Source organism: Heterodontus francisci, chromosome 36 (genome assembly GCF_036365525.1).
Source record: "Heterodontus francisci isolate sHetFra1 chromosome 36, sHetFra1.hap1, whole genome shotgun sequence".
NCBI lineage: Eukaryota > Metazoa > Chordata > Chondrichthyes > Heterodontiformes > Heterodontidae > Heterodontus > Heterodontus francisci.
In genome coordinates, this window is record NC_090406.1 from 45256760 (window position 1) to 45280999 (window position 24240).

The 24240-nt window shown below is 46.1% G+C and overlaps 1 protein-coding gene across 3 annotated transcripts in view; it reads left to right on the forward strand.

The window, feature by feature from the left end:
• The window catches only part of palm1a (paralemmin 1a), a 452107-nt gene that overhangs the window by 191452 nt on the left and 236415 nt on the right, over positions 1-24240 (forward strand). For all 3 annotated transcript variants that reach the window (XM_068016618.1, XM_068016619.1, XM_068016617.1), the window contains one exon: positions 2477-2557. In XM_068016618.1, the coding sequence (XP_067872719.1) occupies positions 2477-2557 (81 nt within the window). The remainder of the gene's footprint in view (positions 1-2476; positions 2558-24240) is intronic.

Here is a 24240-nt window from a genome sequence, read left to right on the forward strand (position 1 = left end):
ATTTAAGCTTTGAAAGATTTGAGACCATTGAACTGAATGGCTTCTTTCAAACTCTTGAAGAGCAGGCCTGTATTCAGAGAACTGACATACTGCTTAAAGGGGTATTCTCATCACACCAACAAATGATTGGCTTTGTCGGGAGTTTAATGGTGAGCTGAGTCCTCCCATAAGGGCCACCAGTCCCACACTTTGCGCACTGACGCTGCAGACCCTGGTACTGTCCTTAGTTCAAGTCTACTGCTGCTGAACCCTCATCCAAACTTTTGTTGCCCTCAAGGGTCTCCTCACCCACTACTCCATCTCCACCCTACATAAACTCCAACTCATAGGAACAGGAGTAGGCCATTCAGCATTTACTTTAATTTGTTCTTCGGATATAAGCGTCGTTGGCAAGACCAGCAGTTGCTGCCCATCCCTAATTGCCCATGAAAAGGTAGTGGTGAGCTGTATTCTTGAACTGCTGCAATCTGTGTGGTGCGGGAGGCCCACAGTGCTGTTTGGGAGGGTGTTCCAGGATTTTGACCCAGCGACAGTGAAGGAACGGCGATATAGTTCCAGGTCAGGGTGATGAGTGACTTTGGAGGGGCACTTGCAGGTGGTGGTGTTCCCATGCAACTGCTGCCCTTGCCCTTCTAGGTGGTAGAGGTGGCGGATTTGGAAGGTGCTGTCAAAAGAGGCTTAGCAAACTACCTTCTTCATTATTCAATCAGATCATGGTTGATCTGATCTCAACTCCATTTACACTTCTTGGCTTCATATCCCTTGATTCCCTTATTTAACAAAATCTATTGATTGCTGTCTTTAAATTGTTCTCCAGCATCCATAGCCTTTTGGGGGAATGCGTTCCAGGTTTTCACTTTATGTGAAAAAGTGCTTCCTGATTTCCCTCCTGAAGGTCCTAGTTTTAAACTGAAGTTTATGCCACCTTGTTCTCAATTCCCCCACCAGAGGAAATAGTTTTTCCTTATCTACCCTATCAAATCCATCTAACATTTGAAATGCCTCGATTAGATCACCCCTCGATCTTAGATAAAAGAAGCCAAGTTTAGGCAGTCTGTCCTCATAATATAACCCAACTCCCGGAAGCATTCTGTCGAATTTGCGCTGCACCCCCTCCAAGGCCAATACATCCTTCCTGAGGTGCACAGCCCAGAACCGAACGCTGTGCTCCAGGTGGAGTCTGGTCAAGGCTCTAGACAACTAAAGCATCACTTCCTCCCCTTTGTATTACAATCCCTTTGAGAGAAAGGCCAACATTCCATTAGGCTTCTTGATTGCCATTTTTCCTGCCTGCAGCTCATTTTTAATGATTTGTGTATTCAGACTCCCAAATCTCTTTGTTCCTCTGCAGTTCCTAGTTTCTCACCGATTAGAAAATACTCCGATGTATCTTTCATCTGAATCTCTGTTGACAACATCTGCTGCTGCAGATGGTGGGGTTACGGAAAGAGGTGTTTCTAAGCCATCCCACCCAGCAGAATTGGGGCAAGGACAATGAGACAAGTTGAGAAAGACTTACCGCCTCATTCCTGCTCGATTCCCCACCCACTGCCATCTTAACTGGGCCTTTTTTGTAGGTAGCTGAGGTGCCCACCTGACTCAGGCAGGACCCTCATCAATACATGCGAACCGAGATCCTGTATTGACTTTAAAGGCCTGAAAGGATCACCTTGCTCAATAAAACATGGCGGTGTAGAGGCCCTCTAAGGTAAGTCAAACATTTTGCTTAGTGGAGCCAGGAGGAAAGAAAAATCTGGATTTCTGCAACCTTGGGTTCCTTTGCAAAACAGCCTGGACTGCCCACATCACTCGTGACTTTCCTTGGTGCTAGTTGGCAGCCTCTGGGCCCTGTGATTTAGACCTGCCCAAAGCTGCCTCTCGCAGCTGACTAATGTAACTGAGGCCCAGGAGGGGGTGGTGTAGGGCAGAGTTGATGATCACTCCACACCAACACCCATCCAAAATCCAATCTCAGTTAAAATCACACCCCGTCCCCCAAGTCCTCTTAACCAATACTCATCCACTGACTTTCTGCCCCAAGCCATTGATGGCAGAGGGAAAATTGTTGGAGTGTGGGAGATGAGAGAGGGAAGAATGTAACAGCAGTTTTGGTTAGAACCAATAAAAAACTGTCAATGTTACTCAGACCTTACTGTAACATTTGTTTTATACTGATGCTATACTGTTTAGCTTTAGTGCTGTTTCTCTGAAACAAAACCATAAAACTGAAGGACTGTTTTGAGTCATTCATTGGCTCCTCCATAAAAATGCAGAATGAATAATTCACTGAATTCAACTCTCTGTACAAGTTGAGAGTCCAGCAAACAGGGCACTGACTCCATGTTCTGACAGCCCTGTTTGTGACGTTCTGTTATTGTAAAATGAGAGAGGCCAGGGACTGAGCTCGACGATAAGTGGAAGGCGAATTATTCAGGGAGTGCTCTGAACTAATGCATTCCTACTGTCTCATTTTCAGGAGAAGAGGAAGCGGCAGATGGAGATAGAGAACAAGAAACGGCAGCTGGAGGATGAACGACGGCAGCTCCAACACCTGAAGGTACGTCCCCTCTCGCAGATGAATGCCAAGCAGTCTGATAACCAAGTTTGGTCTCATACAAACACAGGCAGCACCTCGAGAGTCGTTATGAATAAACCCTAAACGATAATCATCTCATGGGAATGCTCGCACTCTGCTCTATTTACATTGCTTGCTTGGCTGGATTATATGAGTATGAAGTTACAGATTGTTGTAAAACCCCAACTGGATGGACGGTTATTCATGTCATAGTCTGCACGGTGACTGCTCGCATGTTGTTTTAATGGCTGGACCCGATTCTGCCCGCATTGGATGTCGATGCATATGCTCATCCAGTCAAGGCCCTTGGTTAGAGATCAGCTGTGGGAACTCCACCAACTTTCCCCTCCCAAACCCAGGGACCACCAGTCCAATTATACCACTCCTACCACTGTCCTGGCTGTGATCAACAAACTGAGCCTGACCAGGATCTACGAGTTTCCTGGTCTGTATCGCTCCGGTAAACCATGAAGCTGTTGGATTGTTGTAAAAATCCATCACTAATGTCCGTTAGGGAAGGAAATCTGCCGTCCTTACCTGGTCTGGCCTGTATGTGACTCGAAACCCACACCAACGTGTTTGACGCTTAGTTGGCCTCTGAAGTGGCCTAGTGAGCCACTTAGTGGTTGTATCAGACTGTTACCAGAAGGCCCATAATCACCTGCTCAGCACAACAAGAGATGAGCAATAAATGCCAGTGATGCCCACATCCCCAAGCATAATAAAAAATACTGTATTGGACAACTGCTAAATTAGGTGTCAACACACTGTGAGGTGGGGTGGAGTGAGGTGACACTGATGCCTCTGGTGACATGGAGTGCCACACCAAAATGGGAGGGACTCTGAACTACCACTGGTCCAGCACCTTTGCATTGTGGTCAAACGCAGATAGCTGCCACTGGATGCTATGTGGTTAATCCTGTTGTATCCGCACTGATGTAGCCTTCACATCGCTGCTGTTTATGGACTGCCGCTAATGCCAGGAAAGCTTGAGCAGATGCGGATATAACGCAGTTCCCAATAGTGCTCTACCTGGACCCAACATACGCAGGGAATCCCTTGTACAGAATGAACTGACGTTTTGGAGGGGGCACAGGGGGAGAACAGGCCCAAAAGGCTGAGTGGCCTACTCCTGTTCCTATGTTCCTAATATTCTCTGCTGGCAATGTTCGAGAAAAAGTCAGCGATGGACATGAAACTATCAGCAAAACATACATTTGTTTTGGAGATCCCCACGTCTGTGTACAGTAATTGTCAATGGTTCTCTGCAGTTGCTTCATGGATTTTGTTCCCAGCCCAATGTCGGGTTCTGTGGCACGTGGTGGGGGAGGGTGGCGGAGAATCATGATCTTTCCAGGCCGACATCAGCCTTCCTGCCCAGAGGCCAATTGTGGTCTATTGATGGCCAATTAAGGGCCTCTCCCTGCTGTTGCTGGGATGTTACTAACAGCAGGGGGGCTTTCGCTACATGGGGAGGACGCCATGCAAAACGAGGTGCCCTCCCTGCGGGCTTGCATTGGGGGGTCCCTTCTGTGTGGGCAATTCATGGCCCATGGAGGATCCCCCAACCCCCACCCCCACCCCCACCCCGGAACACCCCTCCCCCTGCACCGAACGCCCACCTCCCTACCCCACCTCACAAGGCCTTCCGGACCAGCCCTGGCGATCCCACCTCACCTACGTCGGGTCCGGGGTTCCAGTGGTGGGCCGGGATCCAAGGCCCCTGCAGTACTGGCAGTGGCCATCGCTCCTGGTGGTGCTGCTGATGCTGCTGAGCTGCCGGCTCTGTGATTGGCCGGCAACTCTTGGAGGCGGGGACCCTATCCCAATAAGTATTTGAAGGGATGGGGAGCCTGCCTCCTTCAACTTTGACAACCAAAAACTGGAGGATCGCTCCGGGGGGCCTGAAAAAGTACAGAGGAGGGGTTCCACCCGACTTTTCGGCCAGCGCCAGGACCCCTGCCTCCTGCACAAAATCCAGCCTACAGTCTAAGCTCAACACATCAAAGTTGGCCAGTCGAATGCAGTATTAGTTACTGGTTGTCGGGGAACAAGATCCCAGTTTCCAAATACATGGAAATGAGGGGCAGGAAAAGGCCAGCTGATCCATCAAGACTGCTCCACCACCATGATGCCAGAGGCATGATAAAAAACCTCCTACCTCCCAACAGCCATGTAATCTCCTGGCAGAGGCCACAATGGAAAGAAAACCCCAACCCCCTCGGGTGATTGAAATCAGTCTAGGAGATCATATGGACATGTACATGTTTTCTTAAAGACACTTACCTTCTATATGATGCAATCTCTGCCCCAGTCAGGAGCTGGTCCAGCTCCCAGCATGCATTAGAGCATCCCAGACAGGAAGAATAGGAGGGGCCACAAACAAACCAAAAGAAATATAACGCACGTCAGGCATTGAGGGGCCCAGAGATTATACATCTACTGGTCCCGGGAATGTTGGAAGCAAAGATACAAGAGAAGACTTGTAGGCCGGGATTTTATCTGGGTAACGGGAGTCTCAACCACTGGCTAAAGTGCCGACAAGAGCCCCCTGTCGCCTCCTCTGGGGATGGCCTGCCAAATCAAGTGCCAGTTAGGCAATTGAGTGCATAGTGGTGGGCCTTTTCCAAGATCAAGGACCTGCCTTCTGAGAGCTGTTGGCCAATCAGAGGCTGGCAGCTCTTTAACTGAGCAGCAGCACGGCAGAGGCTGGACCCACTGGAGGTGAGGAACCCAGGCCACAGGTGTCAGGGCGGGAGGGGTTTTGTGGGATGTGAGTCATGGGGGAGAGGAGTATAGGGGGGCCGGCAGCAAGGGTTGGGGTGTGGCTCTCAGCAAGCCAGCCCCCTCCCCCACGTTTCCCAATGCCGGGTCCCTCATACAGGCACAGACTAAGTGCTTTTTAATGAGGGACGCCCCCCCCACAACCCCCACCCACCCAGAGCCCGCAAGCAATCTGCACGGGTTTGCTTGACGTGCTCCCCATGCAGCAACAGATCCGTCCGCCGCTGGGCTGAAACCGGGTATTAATTGCTCACTTAAGGGCCTCAGTTGGCAACGGGGTGGGAAGGACGTTCACAGGCCTTCCTGCCCTGGACCTAATCTGGGTGGAGGCGAGAAGATGGTGGGGTCCCTCCCACCACTATTCCATGATCATATGCTCTCCCTGCCTCCAAAGTCACCGCAGGAAAGAGCATAAAATTCCCCCATTAATGTTCAAGAATTAAGGTTCCGATTTTATAACGGAACAGTTTCAGTTGATGTGAGAGGCTCGAGTGAGCAACAAACTCATGTGTCAAGACCTAGAGATATTCTACCTCGAGGGTCTCATTTAGATAATCGAGCCCCCACTCCCTCTGAAATGTGACAGGAATTGCATCCTGTCCTGCCGGCGGGAATGAGAATTCACCAAAGACTGGAGCCCACGGGGATGGTCCCCAGCAGTTAGGTAAATGGATCAGAGGACAAAGACCGTCAAGTCCTTCGAGACGAGTAAAACTCCCGGAAGTGATGGCTTACAGTTGAGTTGTATTCGGCTCTGTGAGACTGGTCCGGCCCAGACCTGCTGGAAGTATACGAGAGTATGCTCCTGGCCGGCAGCATGGCAGAATCCATCAGGAAAGGCATCATCACCCTCATCTACAAGCGGAAGGGGGAGAGGACGGAAATCAGAAATTGGAGGCCCATCTCACTGCTTAATATTGACTACAAGATTCTGTCAAAAGTCATAGCCACTCGAGTCAAATCAGCTCTGGAGTTGGTGATCCACCCTGACCAGACCTGTACTGTACCCAGCAGGAAGATCTCTGATAGTCTCGTGCTACTCAGGGATGCGATGGCCTATGTACGGGACAGGAGGGTGGACACCTGCCTCATCAGCCTGGACGAAGAGAAGGCTTTTGACAGGATATCGCACACCTACATGATGGACGTGCTTTCCAAAATGGGGTTTGGGGAGGGAATCTGCAATTGGATCAAACTGCTCTACACAAACATCAGTAGCGCAGTCTCAATCAATGGGTGGGAATCAGAAAGTTTCCCGATCCAATCTGGAGTCAGACAGGGCTGTCCTCTCTCCCCTGTCTTGTTTGTTTGCTGTATTGAACCCTTTGCTGAGTCTATTAGGAAGGATGCGAGCATAAGAGGGGTGACAATCCCAGGCAGTGGAGGCACTCAGGTTAAAACCTCCCTGTACATGGACGACGTTGCCGTCTTCTGCTCGGATCCGCTATCTGTGCGCAGACTGATGAGCATCTGCGACCATTTCGAACTGGCCTCGGGAGCCAAAGTTAACCACGGCAAGAGCGAGGCCATGTTCTTTGGGAACTGGGCTGACTGATCCTTTGACCCCTTCACTGTCAGGTCAGACTACCTGAAGGTGCTGGGGATATGGTTCGGAAGGGCCGGGGCGTGCACCAAAACTGGGAAGGAGCGAGTAGCCAGGGTACATAAGCTGAGCATGTGGGAACAGCAATCTCTCTCCACTGTGGGTAAGAACCTGGTCATCAGGTGCGAGGCGCTCACGTTGTTGCTGTACGTGGCGCAGGTCTGGCCCATACCCCACTCCTGCAGTCAACTGAACCATTTTCCGCTTCATCTGGGGATCCAAAATGGACCAGATCCGGAAGGACACGATGTTCAAACCTCTGGATAAGGGTGGGAAAAATGTACCCAACATTGCCCTCATCCTGATGACTACCTTCGTGTGCGGCTGCATCAAGCTGTGTATAGACCCCCAGTACGCAAACTCCAAGTGTCACTACGTGCTGAGGTTCTATCTGTTCCCAATGTTGCAAAGGTGGGTCTGGTTATATTGCCGCAGAACTCTCCATCCAGTTGGACCGTGACGTACCACCTATCCTTCGTGGAAAGGTTTCTGCGGAAAAACACATTTGACCACCGATCCATCAGGCAGTGGTCTGCATGGAATGTCCTCAAGGCCCTACGGTATAAGGAGATGGTGGATCCTGTCGGATGATTCCCCGAGCAGACCGCCAAAGTCATTTGGCGGAACGCCTCATCACCAGAACTTTCAAACAAGCACCAAGATGTAGCTTGGCTGGTGGTGAGAAGAGCCCTCCCCATCAGATCCTTCCTGCACGCCCGAAGTCTCACCCCCTCCGTACAGTGCCCTTGAGGTGGCTGTGGTGGGGAAGAGTCGGTTGCCCACCTCCTTCTGGAAGGTGTCTTTGCAAAGCAGGTGAGGAAAGAGATGCAGTAGCTTTTGTCGAGGTTCATCCCAAGCAGCTCTGTAACACAGGAGTCTGTGCTCTACGGGATGTTCCCAGGAACGCACACCAAGACAAACATCAACTGCTGCTGGAGGACTATCAATTCGGTGAAAAACGTCCTTTGGTCTGCCCGAAACTTTCTGGTCTTCCAGCGCAAAGAGATGTTCACGACCGATTGTTGCAGACTGGCACATTCCAAGGTCCAGGACTACGTGCTGAGGGACGCACTAAAGCTTGGGGCAGCCGCAACAAAGGCTCAATGGGGAAAGACCACTGTGTAAGGTCCCCCCACCAAGCTGAACTGAGGGGCTGGATCCATGGAAAACCCCTCGGGCTGTATCCGGAAAATATTTGTTTGCTGTAAAATGTACATGGCATGAAAAATGAAATGGAAGGGTTGTGAGGCAACTCACTCCTGTATTGAAGGAAACTGATCTCCTTTCCACTCTTTGTATTGTTTGACTTGGTGCTGTTTGGAACTGTTTTGCAATGTATTTTTTATAGATTTTTATGAATAAAGTATATTTTGGAAAAAAAAGGTAAATGGATCAGAGGAGGAGGGAGAAACCTGACATAGGGGAGGCCCCATATTTTCATGTGGGCTGCGGAAGGGAGTTCCTGCTCCTCCTGGCACACAAGGAAAAACATTAAACTTAGCTTTCTCTTCAGACCCTCACTGCTCCTCCCTTGCAGGTTGACCCAACAGCAAAGTTGTCACTGCCCCCCCACCTCCCAGCACACTCAGACCTCAGGGGTTAAAATACCAGATCAAACCTAATGATGTCATCAGAGCCCGATCTGCATATTTAAATAGGTCTCCACCAGGCTTGAGCAAGCTTTCATGCTGCCTGCAATTTGAAGTTGCAGAGAGTCAAATCGGGGCCAGAAAGGAATGGATTAATTGCTCCACTCCATTTCAAATGCCCCACCTAGGGGTGGGAGGGGGAGATGTGTTGGTGAGTTAAAATTAGGGGCCAAGTTCAGGCCCTAAGAGATAGTAGGCCTCAAGGGACAATCCTTATTGGACGATTTCCAATGGCACACTTTCTAAAGAAGTTTCTTTTGCAAATGATTTAAGCTTTTAGAGTCATAGAGTCATAGAGTTATACAGTACAGAAACAGGCCCTTCAGCCCATCGTGTCTCTGCTAGCCATCAAGCACCTATCTATTCTAATCCCTTTGTCCAGCACTTGGCCTGTAGCCTATGGCGTTTCAAGTGCTCATCTAAATACTTCTTAAATGTTGTGAGGGTTCCTGCCTCTACCATCACTTCAGGTAGTGTATTCCAGATTCCAACCACCCTCTGGGTCAAACAATTTTTCCTCAAATCCCCTCTAAACCTCCTGCCCCTTACTTTAAATCTATGCCCCCTGTTTATTGACCCCTCTGCTAAGGGAAAAAGTTTCTTCCTGTCTACCCTATCAATGCCCCACATAATTTTGTATACCTCAATCAGGTCCCCCCTCAGTCTTCTCTGCTCTAAGGAAAACAACCCTAGCCTTTTCAGTCTCTCTTCATAGCTGAAATGCTCCAGCCCAGGCAATATCCTGGTGAATCTCCTCTGCACCCTCTCCAGTGCAATCACATCCTTCCTATAGTGTGGTGCCCAGAACTGTACACAGTACTCCAGCTGTGGCCTAACCAGTGTTTTATACAGCTCCATCATAACCTCCCTGCTCTTATATTCTATGCCTCGGCTAATAAAGCCAAGTATCCCATATGCCTTCCTAACCACCTTATCTACCTGTGCTGCTGCCTCCAGTGATCTATGGACAAGTACACCAAGGTCCCTCTGACCCTCTGTACTTCCTAGGGTCCTACCATCCATTGTATATTCCCTTGTCTTGTTAGTCCTCCCAAAATGCATCACCTCTCACTTCTCAGGATTAAATTTTATTTGCATCTGCTCCGCCCATCTTACCTGCCCATCTATATCGTCCTGTAATCTAAGGTTTTCCTCCTCACTATTGACAACACCACCAATTTTCGTGTCATCTGTGAACTTACTGATCATACCACCTGTATTCACGTCTAAATCATTAATGTACACTACAAACAGCAAGGGTCCCAACACCAATCCCTGTGGGACACCACTGGTCACAGGCTTCCACTCGCCAAAACAACCCTCGACCATCACCCTCTGCCTCCTGCCACTCAGCCAATTTTGGATCCAATTTGCCAAATTGCCCTGGATCCCATGGGCTCTTACCTTCTTAACCAATCTCCCATGCGGGACCTTATCAAAAGCCTTACTGAAGTCCATGGAGACTACATCAACTGCTTTACCCTCATCTACACATCTAGTCATCACTTCGAAAAATTCAATCAAGTTATTTAGACACGATCTCCCCCTGACAAAGCCATGCTGACTCTTCCTGATTAATCCCTGCCTCTCCGAGTGGAGATTAATCCTGTCCCTCAGAATTTTTTCTAATAGTTTCCTTACCACCGATGTTAGACTCACCAGCTGGTTTATCCCTGCTACTCTTTTTGAATAAAGGTACCACATTCGCTGTCCTCCAGTCCACTGGTACCTCTCCTGTGGCCAGAGAGGGTTTGAAAATTTGTGTCAGAGCCCCTGCTATCTCCTCCCTTGCCTCACATAACAGCCTGGGATACATCTCATCTGGGCCTGGGGATTTATCCACTTTTAAGTCCGCTAAAACAGCTAATACTTCCTCCCTTTCAATGCTAATATGTTCAAGTATATCACAATCCCCCTCCCTGATCGCTACACCTACATTGTCCTTCTCCATAATGAACAGAGATGAAAAGTAATCATTTGATTTGATTCTGATTTTTTTTTCGGGTATCTCTCCGGCAGCCTATGGAAACAGCATGGTGGCTGTAAGACAGATTGTTTCAGTGGTATGTTTTGGTTCAGTAGGTGGCTCCTGATTGGCAGCTTTATAAAAAAACATTGGATCAGTTTGATTGTTTGGTTTTGTGTGAATCTGGGGTTTGTGATTGATAGTTTTCACGACCCTTTTAATGGTTTATGATTGGTAGGTATGTGCCTATACTTGAGCAAAGTTAACTTCATTGCTGGTAATTATTTAAGCCAATCAGGTGGAGAGAGTGAAATATACTTTGGATGTGCAACACTTTGAATTGTGAAATATGTTATCTGCAATCTATGGACATGCACTAGATAACACAAGACTTTTAATAAAAGGGTAAAACTGGACGAAGAATTTTAACAGATGGAGAAATTGTGGGCTTGGGATTTCCCGGCATGCACCAGAAGCAACACAGCAGAAAATCCCCCTTCAAATGTCTATTTTGTAAATTATTTTTGCGTGTATGTGGTCTTGCTAAGATGTTCAAATGGGCACATTGCAGCGAGTAGAGCTATAGAAATTAGGCCAAGGCTTTTATTTTTGTTGATGACATAGGTCATGGCTCTAACCTCGGACGTAAAGATTGGGATTGGGAGCTATCACAGCACTGTCATTGGAAAACGGCATAGTGAAGTGAAAGGATCCCACAGTCACGGCTGTGCTGTTAATACAGCAGGAAGTCCAGGAATATCAGCAACACCACCCCCCTCCCCCAACCCCGCAAGTTTCTTCAGGCATGGACAGTTAAAGAAGGACGTGGTGCAGAATCTCAGGTCACCACCCCAAAGCAAATGACATCAGGATATTCTGTGGGGGGCTGGCAGTAGTTGAGGTTTCCACCAGAATTCCTGTTCATCCCACCTCCTGTTCTCTTGTTTTGTACACCTGCAAGATAACTGTCAACTGTTAATTTGTGTAGCTGGAGTGGCTGCCAACTCTGATTGGACATATTCCTGGAGATTTCATCACATGACCTCCTGCCTCCAACTGCTCCGCCCTGCCATTGGTAGCCGGATATGTCCATCGCCATGGTGCCCCATTTTTCACACCAATTAGAAAGCAGATTTGTTACCCAATTGACAGACAAGTCAGGAATCATCCAAACGGCCTTCTTTCCCCCATGTCCAATATTTTTCTAAATTGGAAACAAATATGTTCATTGAAAACTTTTGCATGCTCCTCTGTTTGTTCGACAGGGATGCTGATCTGGCTTTAATCCCTGGAGACTCCAGGCCAATCCTGGGATTATCAGAATGTTTCAGGGTGGGTTTTTACTGCTTCAGACATTCCAAGACTAGGCTTGTAGCCCAGTGGAATTGGCCTATTAACAATGGGGTCGGATTCAGATGTTTCCAGCCCTTCATAAATTAACCAACAGCTTTGCCCATGAGAAATCGGTCACCCCCACCTTTCATTGCCGCACCCCAACCTCACAAAGATGTGCCAATACTGGGCGAACGCCTGCTAACACTTTGAAAGGAGAACATGAGTTCAAATCCCACCTCAGAAATCTGAAATTTTGAATTCAGATCCAAAAATTTAGAAATAGGCAGTGACCATGAAGCTTTCACCTTTCATAGAATCCCAACTGCTTCACTAGTGTCCTTTTGAGAAGTTTATCTGGCATCCTTACCAGGTCAGTTTAGTTTAGTTTAGTTTAGAGGTACAGCACTGAAACAGGCCCTTCGGCCCACCGAGTCTGTGCCGACCATCAACCACCCATTTTATACTAATCCTACACTAATCCCATATTCCTACCACATCCCCACCTGTCCCTACATTTCCCTACCACCTACCTATACTAGGGGCAATTTATAATGGCCAATTAACCTATCAACCTGCAAGTCTTTGGCATGTGGGAGGAAAACGGAGCACCCGGAGGAAACCCACGCAGACACAGGGAGAACTTGCAAGCTCCACACAGGCAGTACCCAGAATTGAACCCGGGTCGCTGGAGCTGTGAGGTCTATTTGTGACTCCAGTCCCACACCAATGTGGTTGACTCTAAACTGTCCTGTGAAGATTTCTAGCAAGCCGCTCAATTGTACCAAACTGCAATCTATGGTTCAAGATGGCAGCCCAACATCACTTTCTCAGAACAACTAGCAATGGACAATAAATGCTGGCCTTGACGTTGGCACTGACATGCTGAGAATTAAAAATAATTTGAAAAAAATGGCCTTACCCGAGCAAATCCAATATGATCAGGCGCTTTTTAAATTCATTCTCAGGAAGTGGACATTGTTGGCAAGGCCAGAATTTATTTCCCATCCCTAATTGCTCTTATACAGCTGAACGGCTTGTTAGGCCAGGTCAGAGAGCGGTTAAGTTGGTGTGGGACTGGAGTCACATGTAAGGCACACCAGGTAAGGCTGGTGGGTTTCCTTCCCTGAAGGACATCAGTGAACAAGTTGGCTTTTAATGGCTATCCAACAGTTTCATGGTCACTTTTACTGATACCAACTCTGAAATTGCAAATTTTTAAAAACTGAATACAAGTCCTCGAACTGCCGTGGTGGGATCATTCCATCCAGTAACATAACCATGTTACTACTGTACCCTGGGACATCAGAGGCCGTGACTCCTATGACAGCATTGTCATGGTAAGGTTTATGGAAATTGTTTGGCTTCTCATTCCTTTGATGGTGAGATTTCCCAGCATCGGCATGCGATGGGTCAAATGTGTGCTGCTGCTTACAGGACTGAGCCTAGATTCCTGAAACCCCTTAGACGTCCCACTAAAACAATAACTGACTGTGCACATTGTGTAATGCTCCTCAGCTATCTGCTTCTCTGTAAACCGCTTTTTTAAGTTAAAGACGTTCAGAGCATCCTTAATATATTTGAAACCTGCACAACAAAGGGAGTGCCAAGGAGCCAAAATGGAGATTAAAAGGAACAACTTCAAATAATGGAAAGCTGAAACAAAAACAGAAAATACATCACAGGCCTAACAAACAAAAGACAGATTTATATTTTGGGTGTAGGCCGTTCATTACAACCCAAAAACTTGGCCTCCCCGTCTCCTGTCAGATCTGTTGTAAGCCTTTGGTACTTTCTGTTCTAAAATGGTGATTGTAACTGGGATTATGCAGCTCCCAGTGTTAGTGATTGAAAAGGTGACACAAAATCCTTCCAAAGCAACTGAGCTTCATAGATCCTGCAAATGAAATGAAGCCAAGTAGTTTCAGCTGAGCCAAGAAATATCTGTTCACTGCTACTGAGTTACTTCTCAATCGAAACTGGTTCCCACATCCTATTTGACAGAATTTTAAATAATAAATTGCCTGACCATATCACTTTAATTACAGGGTTTATCAGATCTTTCTGTAACAGAAGTTCAAGTTATAATCAGTGCCACCTTCAAAAAAATCCAATGTTTCCAGAGCTCACTTTGTCTTATGGTAAGAGTTCAGCTTGTTCACAAATCAGAGGTTCTAAAGCAAAGTTTTACAGGCCCTGAAAAAACCAATCAGAACAAATATGCAAAGAATAAGAACTTAAGAAATAGGAGCACAGGAAGGCCATTCAGCCCTCAATCCTGCCCCGCCATCCAATAAGATTGTGGCTAATCTGTCCTAGTCCTCAACTTCGGGCCTGCTCTACATAACCTTCGACTCCCCAAGATTTCATAAGTCTATCTACCTCCTCCTGAAATACATTTAGTTACCTAGCCTCCACAACTCTCTGAGGCAGAGAATTCCAGAGATTCACCACCCTCTGCGAGATGAAATTCCTTCGCATCTCAGTTTTAAATGTGTGCCCCCTTATTCTGTAATCATGTCCCCTAGTTCGAGATTCCCCCACTAGTGGAAACATCTTCTCAACATCTACCCTGTCGAGCCCCCTTAAAATCTTATATGTTTCTATAAGATCACCTCTCATTCTTCTAAACTCCAATGAATAAAGGCCTAACCTGTTTAGCCGTTCTTGTTAAGACAGCCCCTTCATCCCAGGAATCAGCCTAGTGAACCTTTTCTGAACTGCCTCCAATGCTAGTATATCCTTCTTTAAATACGGGGACCAAAACTGTACGCAGTACTCCAGATGTGGCCTCACCAACACCCTGTACAGTTGTAACAAGACTTCCCTATTTTTGAACTCTAACCCCCTAGCAATAAAGGCCAAAATTCAATTTGCCTTCCTAATTACTTGCTGCACCAGCAAGCTAACCTTTTGGGTTTCATGTACAAGAACACCCAGATCCCTCTGTACTGCAGTATTTTGTAGTCTTTCTCCATCTAAATAATAATCTGCCTTTTTATTCTTCCTACCAAAGTGGATTACCTCACACTTTCCCACATTGAACTCCATTTACCAAGTTTTTGCCCACTCACTTAACCTATCTATATCCCTTTGCAGATTCTTTGTGTCTTTATCACAACATGCCTTCCCACCTATTTTTGTATCATTAGCAAATTTGGATACATTACACTCTGTCCCTTCCTCTAAGTCATTAATGTAGATGGTAAATAGCTGAGGCCCTCGGACCGATTCTTGTGGCACCCCACTAGTTACGGCTTTCCAACCTGAAAAAGACCCATTGATCCCGACTCTGCCTTCTGTGTGTTAGCCAATCCATGCCAACACATGGGTGGTGCAGTGGTTAGCACTGTAGCCTCACAGCTCTAGTGACCTGGGTTCGGTTCTGGGTACTGCAGTTTGCAAGTTCTCCCTGTGACCGTGTGGGTTTTCTCCGGGTGCTTCGGTTTCCTCCCACATGCCAAAGACTTGTGGGTTGATAGGTAAATTGGCCATTGTAAAAATTGTCCCTAGTGTAGGTAGGAGAATTGTGGGAATGTGAGAGGAAAAATTGGGATTAATGTAGGATTAGTATAAATGGGTGGTTGATGGTCGGCACAGACTTGGTGGGCCGAAGGGCCTGTTTTGGTGCTCTATGACATTACCCCCAATACTCTGAACTCCTATTTTGTGCAATAACCTTTTATGTGGCACCTTACCAAACGCCTTCTGAAAATCCAAATACACTACATCTACTGGTTCACCTTTATCCATTCTGCTTGTTATATCCTCAAAGAACTCTAACAAATTTGTCAAACATGATTTCCCTTTCATAGTTACTAGTGGTGTACCGCAAGGTTCTGTTTTGGGGCCACTGCTGTTTGTCATTTTTATAAATGACCTGGATGAGGGTGTAGAAGGGTGGGTTAGTAAATTTGCGGATGACACGAAGGTCGGTGGAGTTGTGGATAGTGTCGAAGGGTGTTGTAGGGTACAGAGGGACATAGATAGGCTGCAGAGCTGGGCTGTGAGATGGCAAATGGAGTTTAATGCGGAGAAGTGTGAGGTGATTCACTTTGGAAGGAGTAACAGCAATGCAGAGTACTGGGCTAATGGGAAGATTCTTGGTAGTGTAGATGAGCAGAGAGATCTTGGTGTCCAGGTACATAAATCCCTGAAAGTTGCTACCCAGGTTAATAGGGCTGTTAAGAAGGCATACGGTGTGCTAGCTTTTATTAGTAGGGGGATCGAGTTTCGGAGCCACGAGGTCATGATGCAGCTGTACAAAACTCTGGTGAGGCCGCACCTTGAGTATTGCGTGCAGTTCTGGTCACCGCATTATAGGAAGGATGTGGAAGCTTTGGAAAGGGTGCAGAGGAGATTTACTCGGATGTTGCCTGGTATGGAAGGAAGGTCTTATGAGGAAAGGCTGAGGGACTTGGGGTTGTTTTCGTTAGAGAGAAGGAGGAGGAGAGGTGACTTAATAGAGACATACAAGATAATCAGAGGGTTAGATAGGGTGGATAGTGAGAGTCTTTTTCCTCGGATGATGATGGCAAACACGAGGGGACATAGCTTTCAGTTGAGGGGTGAAAGATATAGGACAGATGTCAGAGGTAGTTTCTTTACGCAGAGAGTAGTAGGGGCGTGGAACGCCCTGCCTGCAACAGTAGTAGACTCGCCAACTTTAAGGGCATTTAAGTGGTCATTGGATAGACATATGGATGAAAATGGAATAGTGTAGGTCAGATGGTCGGCGCAACATCGAAGGCCGAAGGGCCTGTACTGCGCTGTAATGTTCTAATGGTCTAAAACCATGTTGACTCTGTTTGATTGCATTATGCTTTTCTAAATGTCCTGCTATTTCTTCCTTAATAATCGACTCAAGCATTTTCCCAATGACTGATGTTAAGCTAACTGGTCTATAATTTCCTGCTTTCTGCCTCCCTCCTTTCTTGAATAGGGGTGTCACATTCGCCCCATCATTTGCACAGTCAGACTTGGATGAAGTCAGTTGGAGAAGTGGTTGTTTGGTGAATGGGTAAAATGAATTAACTACTGCTACTAAAACCAGTGGGAAGAAATAGCAAGTGCTGTCTTCGCCTGCACCTGCGATCTAAATGACTCACTAAAGATAAAGAGTGATGGAGAATATCAGGCCTTCCGAAGGTACAACTGAAGGACCCCTCAACCAGGAAGATCTCAGTGAGCAGGGGGTCACACTCTCCCATTGTGATTTATGACAACAGTGGGGTCCTCGCTGCAGCAATAAGTGCACGTGTGGTTTTCACCTTTAGCACAGAACTAGCTCCAATCCAAAACAGATCCAAGATGAGTTTTACAAAGTAGCATGCCATTACTGGGTAAATAAAAACATAAAAATTTGAAAATACTTAGCGCATCTGGCAGCATCTGTGGAGAGAGTCAACCTTTCAGGTCTATAACCTTTCATCATTCAGCTTTCACCATCAGTAAGTGCTAGCTCCTTTATTCCAGTCCTGTCACAAACCAAAATATGTTTCCCTGTGGAACCTTGCAATACAAACATGCTTAGGAACAGGAGTCGGCCATTTAGCCCCCGTTCCACCACTCAATGAGATTGTGGCTTATCCACAACCTTTGCCCCATGTGTGGCCTAACTCCATATACCCACCTTTGCCCAACTCCCTTAATATCTTTGGTTAACAAAAATCTATTAATCTCAGATTTAAAATTAACAATTGATCTAACATCAATTGTTGTTTTCGGAAGAGAGTTCCAAGCTTCTATCACACTTTGTCTGTACAAGTATTTCCTAATTTCACTCCTAAAAAGTCAGGCTTTAATTTTCAGACTATGCCCCCCTAGGCCGAGACGCCCCAAACATGAATGGAGAAAGAAGCTGCATTTCTTTAGCACCTTTCACTAACATAGGTCATCACAAAGCATTTTACAGCCAATGAATTAATTTTTGAAGCAATTTAATAAATGCAACAGCCAATTTGTGCACAGCAAGACCCCACAAACAGCAATGAGATAAGTAACCAATGAAGCTATATTAGTGATGTTGGTCGAGGGATAATTATTGACCAGGATAACAGAGGAATTCCCCTGCTTGTCTTCAAATAGTCACAGAATCACAGAATAATACAGAGCAGAAGAGGCCCTTCGGCCCATCGAGTCTGCACCGATGCATTAAAAACACCTGACCTGTCTACCTAATCCCATTTGCCAGCACTTGGCCCATAGCCTTGAATGTTATGACGTGCCAAGTGCTCATCCAGGTACTTTTTAAAGGTTGTGAGGCAACCTGCATCTACCACCCTCCCAGGCAGGGCATTCCAGAGCGTCTTACCCTCTGGGTAAAAAAGGTCTTCCTCAAGTCCCCCTTAAACCTCCCGCCCCTCACCTTAAACTTGTGACCCCTCATAACTGACCCTTCAACTAAGGGGAACAGCTGCTCCCTATCCACCCTGTCCATGCCCCTCATAATCTTGTACACCTTGATCAGGTCACCCCTCAGTCTTCTCTGCTCCAGTGAAAACAACCCAAGCCTATCCAACCTCTCTTCATAGCTTAAATGTTCCATCCCAGGCAACATCCTGGTGAATCGCCTCTGCACCCCCTCCAATGCAATCACATCCTTCCTATAATGTGGCGACCAGAATTGCACACAGTACTCCAGTTGTGGCCTTACCAAAGTTCTGTACAACTCCAACATGACCTCCCTGCTTTTGTAATCTATGTCTCGACTGATAAAGGCAAGTGTCCCATATGCCTTTTTCACCACCCTATTAACCTGCCCTTCTGCCTTCAGAGATCTATGGACAAACACGCCAAGGTCCCTTTGTGCCTCGGAACTTCCCAGTGTCAGGCCATTCATTGAATACTTCCGTGTCGCATTACTCCTTCCAAAGTGTATCGCCTCACACTTTTCAGCGTTAAATTCCATCTGCCCATTTGACCATCCCGTCTATATCTTCCTGTAACCTAAGACACTCCACCTCACTGTTAACCACGCAGCCAATCTTTGTGTCATCCGCGTACTTACTGATCCTACCCCCCACATAGTCATTTATGTCGCTTATATAAATGACAAACAATAGGGGACCCAGCACAGATCCCTGTGGTACGCCACTGGCTTCCAGTCACTAAAACAGCCATCTGTCATCACTCTCTGTCTCCTACAGCTAAGCCAATTTTGAATCCACCTTATCAAGTTACCTTGTATCCCATGTGCATTTGCTTTCTTGATAAGTCTCCCATGTGGGACCTTGTCAAAGGCTTTGCTGAAATCCATGTAAACTACATCAACTGCACTACCCTCATCTACACACCTGGTCACATGCTCAAAAAATTCAATCAAATTTGTTAGGCATGACCTCCCTCTGACAAAGCCATGCTGACTATTCCTAATCAAATTTTGCCTCTCCAAGTGGAGATAGATTCTCTCCTTCAGAATTTTCTCCAATAGTTTCCCTACCACTGACGTGAGACTCACTGGTCTGTAGTTCTCTGTCTTATCTCTGCAACCTTTCTTAAATAGTGGGACCACATTAGCTGTTCTCCAGTCCTCTGGCACCTCCCCCGTGGCCAGAGAGGAAATAAAAATTAGGGTCAGAGCCCCTGCAATCTCCACCCTCGCCTCCCACAGCACCCTGGGACACAAATCGTCCGGACCTGGAGATTTGTCCACTTTTAAGCCTTCCAAAACCTCCAATACCTTGTCACTCCCTATGACAATTTGCTCAAGAACCTCAAAGTCTCTCTCTCTAAGTTCCATATCTACATCCTCATTCTCTTGGGTGAAGACAGATGTGAAGTATTCATTCAACACCCTACCAATGTCCTCTGGCTCCACCCACAAATTACCCCCTTGGTCCCTAATGGGTCCTACTCTTTCCCTGGTTATCCTCTTCCCATTGATATACTTATAGAATATCTTGGGATTTTCCCTACTTTTACCAGCCAGAGCTTTCTCATATCCCCTCTTTGCTCTCCTAATTGCTTTCTTAAGCTCCATCCTACACTTTCTGTACTCCACTAATGCTTCCATTGATTTGCTCTCCTTGTATTTGCTAAATGCCTCTCTTCTCCTTCTCATCATACCCTGAATGTTTCTGGTCATCCATGGTTCTCTGGGCTTGTTGCTGCTACCTATTACCCAAGAGAGAACATGTTGGGCCTGTACCCTCCCCATTTCCTTTTTGAATGCCCCCCACTGCTCTTCTGTAGATTTCCCGACAAGTAACTCTTTCCAGTCTACCTTGGCCAGATCCTGCCTTATTTTACTCAAATTCACTCTCCCCCAATCCAAAACCTTTTTTTGCAACTTGTCTATTTCTTTCTCCATAACAAGCTTAAATTGTACCATGTTATGGTCGCTATCACCAAAATGCTCCCCCACCAACACATCAACTACCTGTACGGCTTCATTCCCCAGAATTAGGTCCAGCACTGCACCCTCCCTTGTTGAATCCTCTATATATTGAGCTAAAAAGTTCTCCTGTATACATTTTAAGAACTCCACTCCATCTAAGCCCTTAACACGATGACTATCCCAATTAATGTTGGGAAAGTTGAAATCACCTAATATAATTACCCCAGTATTTTTACACACCTCTGCAAATTGCGCACATATTTGCTCCTCAACTTCCTGCTGACTATCTGGGGGTCTATAATAAACACCTAGCAATGTGGCTGTCCCTTTTTTATTCCTAAACTCTACCCATAAAGCTTCATTTGATGCCCCCTCCAAGATATCATCTCTCCTTACTGCAGTAACTGACTCCTTAACTAATATTGCAATGCCCCCTCCTCTTTTACCCCCTCCTCTGTCTCGCCTGAAGATTCTATATCCCGGGATATTGAGCTGCCAATCCTGCCCTTCCCTCAACCATGTCTCTGTGATGGCTATTATATCACAATTCCACATGTCAATCCTTGCCGTTAACTCATCCGTTTTACCTGCAATACTCCTGGCATTAAAGTAGAGGCCTTCCATCCTGGTCTTACTCCCCCTGAAACTTACTTCCCCTGTATTCCCTCTGACTTGTTCACTTTCCTGTGCTTAGCTGTGTCCCTATTCTGCTAGGAGTCTGCATCCCCTCCCCCTGCCAAATTAGTTTAAACGCCTCCCAACAGCACTAGCAAACCCACCAGCAAGGATGTTAGTCTCCCTCTGGTTCAGATATAGACTGTCGTGCTTGTACAGGTCCCACCTTCCCCAGAAATGGTCCCAGTGGTCCAGGAATCTAAAACCCTCCCTCCTGCACCAACTCTTAAGCCACGCATTCATCTGTGCTATTCTCCTATTTCTATACTAGCTAGCACGTGGCACTGGGAGTAATCCAGAGATTACAACCCAAGAGGTCCTGCTTTTTAGTCTATTGCCTAACTCCCTGAATTCTTGATGCAAGACCTCATCCCTCTTTCTACCTATGTCATTGGTACCAACGTGTACCATGAGCTCTGTCTTATCACCCTCCCCCTTCAGGATGCCCTGCAGTGGGATCTTTAATATCCATTTGTTTTCGCTATAAGCAGACATCATACGAGTCTGAGTGACACTAGTCAAAGCCTGCACATTTAGAGAAAGCATTTTATTCTATACAATAGGAATGGAGAACTCCCTCCCCCAAAAGGCTGTAGAATTGGGTCAACTGAAGCTTTCAAGACAGAGTTCGATAGATTTGTGTTTGGTAAGTTGTATCAAGAGGGAGACACAGGTAAAGGGAGTTGAGGTATAGATCAACCATGATCTAATTGGATAGCGGAGCAAGTCCAGGGGGTTAAATGGCCCTCTCCTGTTCCTATGTACTCTTTTTGGATGGTGCCAATTAGTGCTGCAAAGAGAGGATCAAATACCCCCACATTAAATAGAGAAAATGACTGTGTTCATCACACCAGAATTGCAGTTAATAACAGGAGAACTTAAAAGCAAAGCTGAACTGCGATTTGACAACCAAATGTGTCGCTCACTCTACCTCCTGGTTGCCTCGCAACATCTCACTATCCTTGAATCAGTATTGTTTCAGCCCTGGGAATAATGTTAACTCTATTTTTCTCTCTGGACCTGGAGCTTTTAGTCTTATTTAATTTGAATTAATCAGAAGAAATTTAATCATGTTTTTAGTGATGCCTCTGCTCCCAGATAGTTTATTTTGGTCAGGTTTTAGTTCCTGATTTCTGTTTTTCCAATTGGGTTTTTATCAGGAATTGATTTTCAAAGAAACATAGGAATGATTATTTAGTCTCTCACACATTGTCACGCTGCACTCGGTGATTAGAAGAGAGAAATCGGAGTGTCTATTGATACCACTGTGTCAGCCAATGAGTTGGAGACAGAGCAGGGATCACAGTAAAGAATGTATTTTACAGCAAGCACAGTCTATTCACTCAGCAAACAGAGTGTATTTAAACAGCACGCTACAGCAAACAGTCTACAGAGTCTATTTAAAGAGTCTTTACAAACTCCAGCAATCATGACTCACAGCCAAGACTGCAGCAATGTCTCCTGATACAAATAGGAATGATTTCTCCAGCAAACTGCAGTGAGTTTAAAATAGTCACATAATACAAATTGATTATTTCTCCAAAGCAATGCAGTGAGTGGAGGATAGTTAGGTAATATAAATTATGTGCATAAAAACAATCCCAGTTGTTTGCAGCAGTATGCTCTCCAAGCCCGGAATACTGGTATATGTAGCCAAAAGAAAATGAGGTTGGAGTAATAACTGATACTTCAACTCAGTCAACATTCCAGCATCTGTCCCAGGACTTTTGGACTTCTGACCAGGATTGGAAATGAAGTTCATTTTGCCCTCATCTCATTGTCATCTCTTTTGGTTTTAGTCTTCATAAAAAAAGGTTCCAATTTTAAATTAAGTGATGAAGGTTTATAATTTTAACCAATAGCTCCTCATTGTAGCTTATACATACAGCACTGCTTTGGATCAAGAGTTACTCAAGATTATTGGCATGGATTATTAGGGATCTGCTGGTCTAATTCATGGATGATGAGAATCTTCAGCAGATGGTAATGTGCCACTTGGATCTTGTTGCAGTACTGACAAGTGGATTGTAATAAAGCAACCATCATTTTCATAAACATATCACACCCTGTCTGGTTGTGAGCTGTGATGTGCTTAATCAGCTTATGTAAGAGTCTGGGGGTCTCCCAGAGATGTCATCTTCAGCCAGCTCTTAAAGGCATAACCACCATCCCTGCCTAAATGCAGCTGAAGATCTGATGTAAGCATCAGCTCATGTCCAACATTGAAACAGACACACTTATTCTAATCTCCTTCCTGTCAAGCACATCAGCCAGAGTGTTGAAAGGTGGAAGTCACAACATGACCTTGGGAATCTAGCAACAACATTGGTGTCAATTCCCTTCAGTCTCACACACAAGCTGTAGGCTCATCAATCAGTAACTTTTATGGTTCCTGTAGCTGTCATTGTGCCCTGAATGTGTACAGAAGTGTAAGTGCGTCCAGCAGACTGTTCCCAGAGCATTAAGGAGACCTCAGCTGGGGTGTTAAACTCCTCTTGCACTTCCTGTCCCCGCAGCCAGGACAATGAAAAAACAGATGCATCAGACAACAAAGGAATAGTTATCTGGCTAAAACGCAAGGCTGGCTCCAATCCGGCTGGGTTGCAATTTTTTGTGCAGAAGCTTTGAATGTGAGAGGTGGTGGACATCTTGATTTCCCATGGCGCAGCACCTTGGCTGGGTGTAGTTCCACAGTTTAGCTCCCACCAGTTTGGTTATGCGATAACTTTGTGCTACCTCCATTTGTAGGCTTCCAGAAAAAGTAATTAATTCCTACTCAATTGATACCTGTTGCGAAAACAGATTGTACAGATCAATTTGATTCACGTGGGAGTTAGAAAGAGAGAAGGGAGTGATTATCCTCAATTAAAGCAATCATGCATGAACTGTGAACAGAATGGGCTGAATGTCTTGAGTACAAATTGCAGACTGACACACAAATGCAGTACCAAGGGAATGCTATACTGTTGGAGATGCCCTCTTTCACATGAGATGTAAAACCAGCGTTCTGTCTGTCCTCTCTGGTGGGTGCAAAAGATCCCGTGGCACAATGTGAAGAAGAGCAGGGGAGTTCTCCCCAGTGTCCTGACCAATATTTATCCCTCAACTAACATCACTAAAACTAATTATCTGGTCACTTATATAATTTCTGTTGGTGGGATCTTGCAGTGCATAAATTGTCTGGTGCATTTCATGCATTCTAACAGTGTCCACATTTGGAATAGCACTTCATTGGCTGTAAAGTGCTTTGGGACACCCTGAGGTCATGAAATAATATATAAATGCAAGTTCTTCCTTTTCTATACATAGAATAAAAAA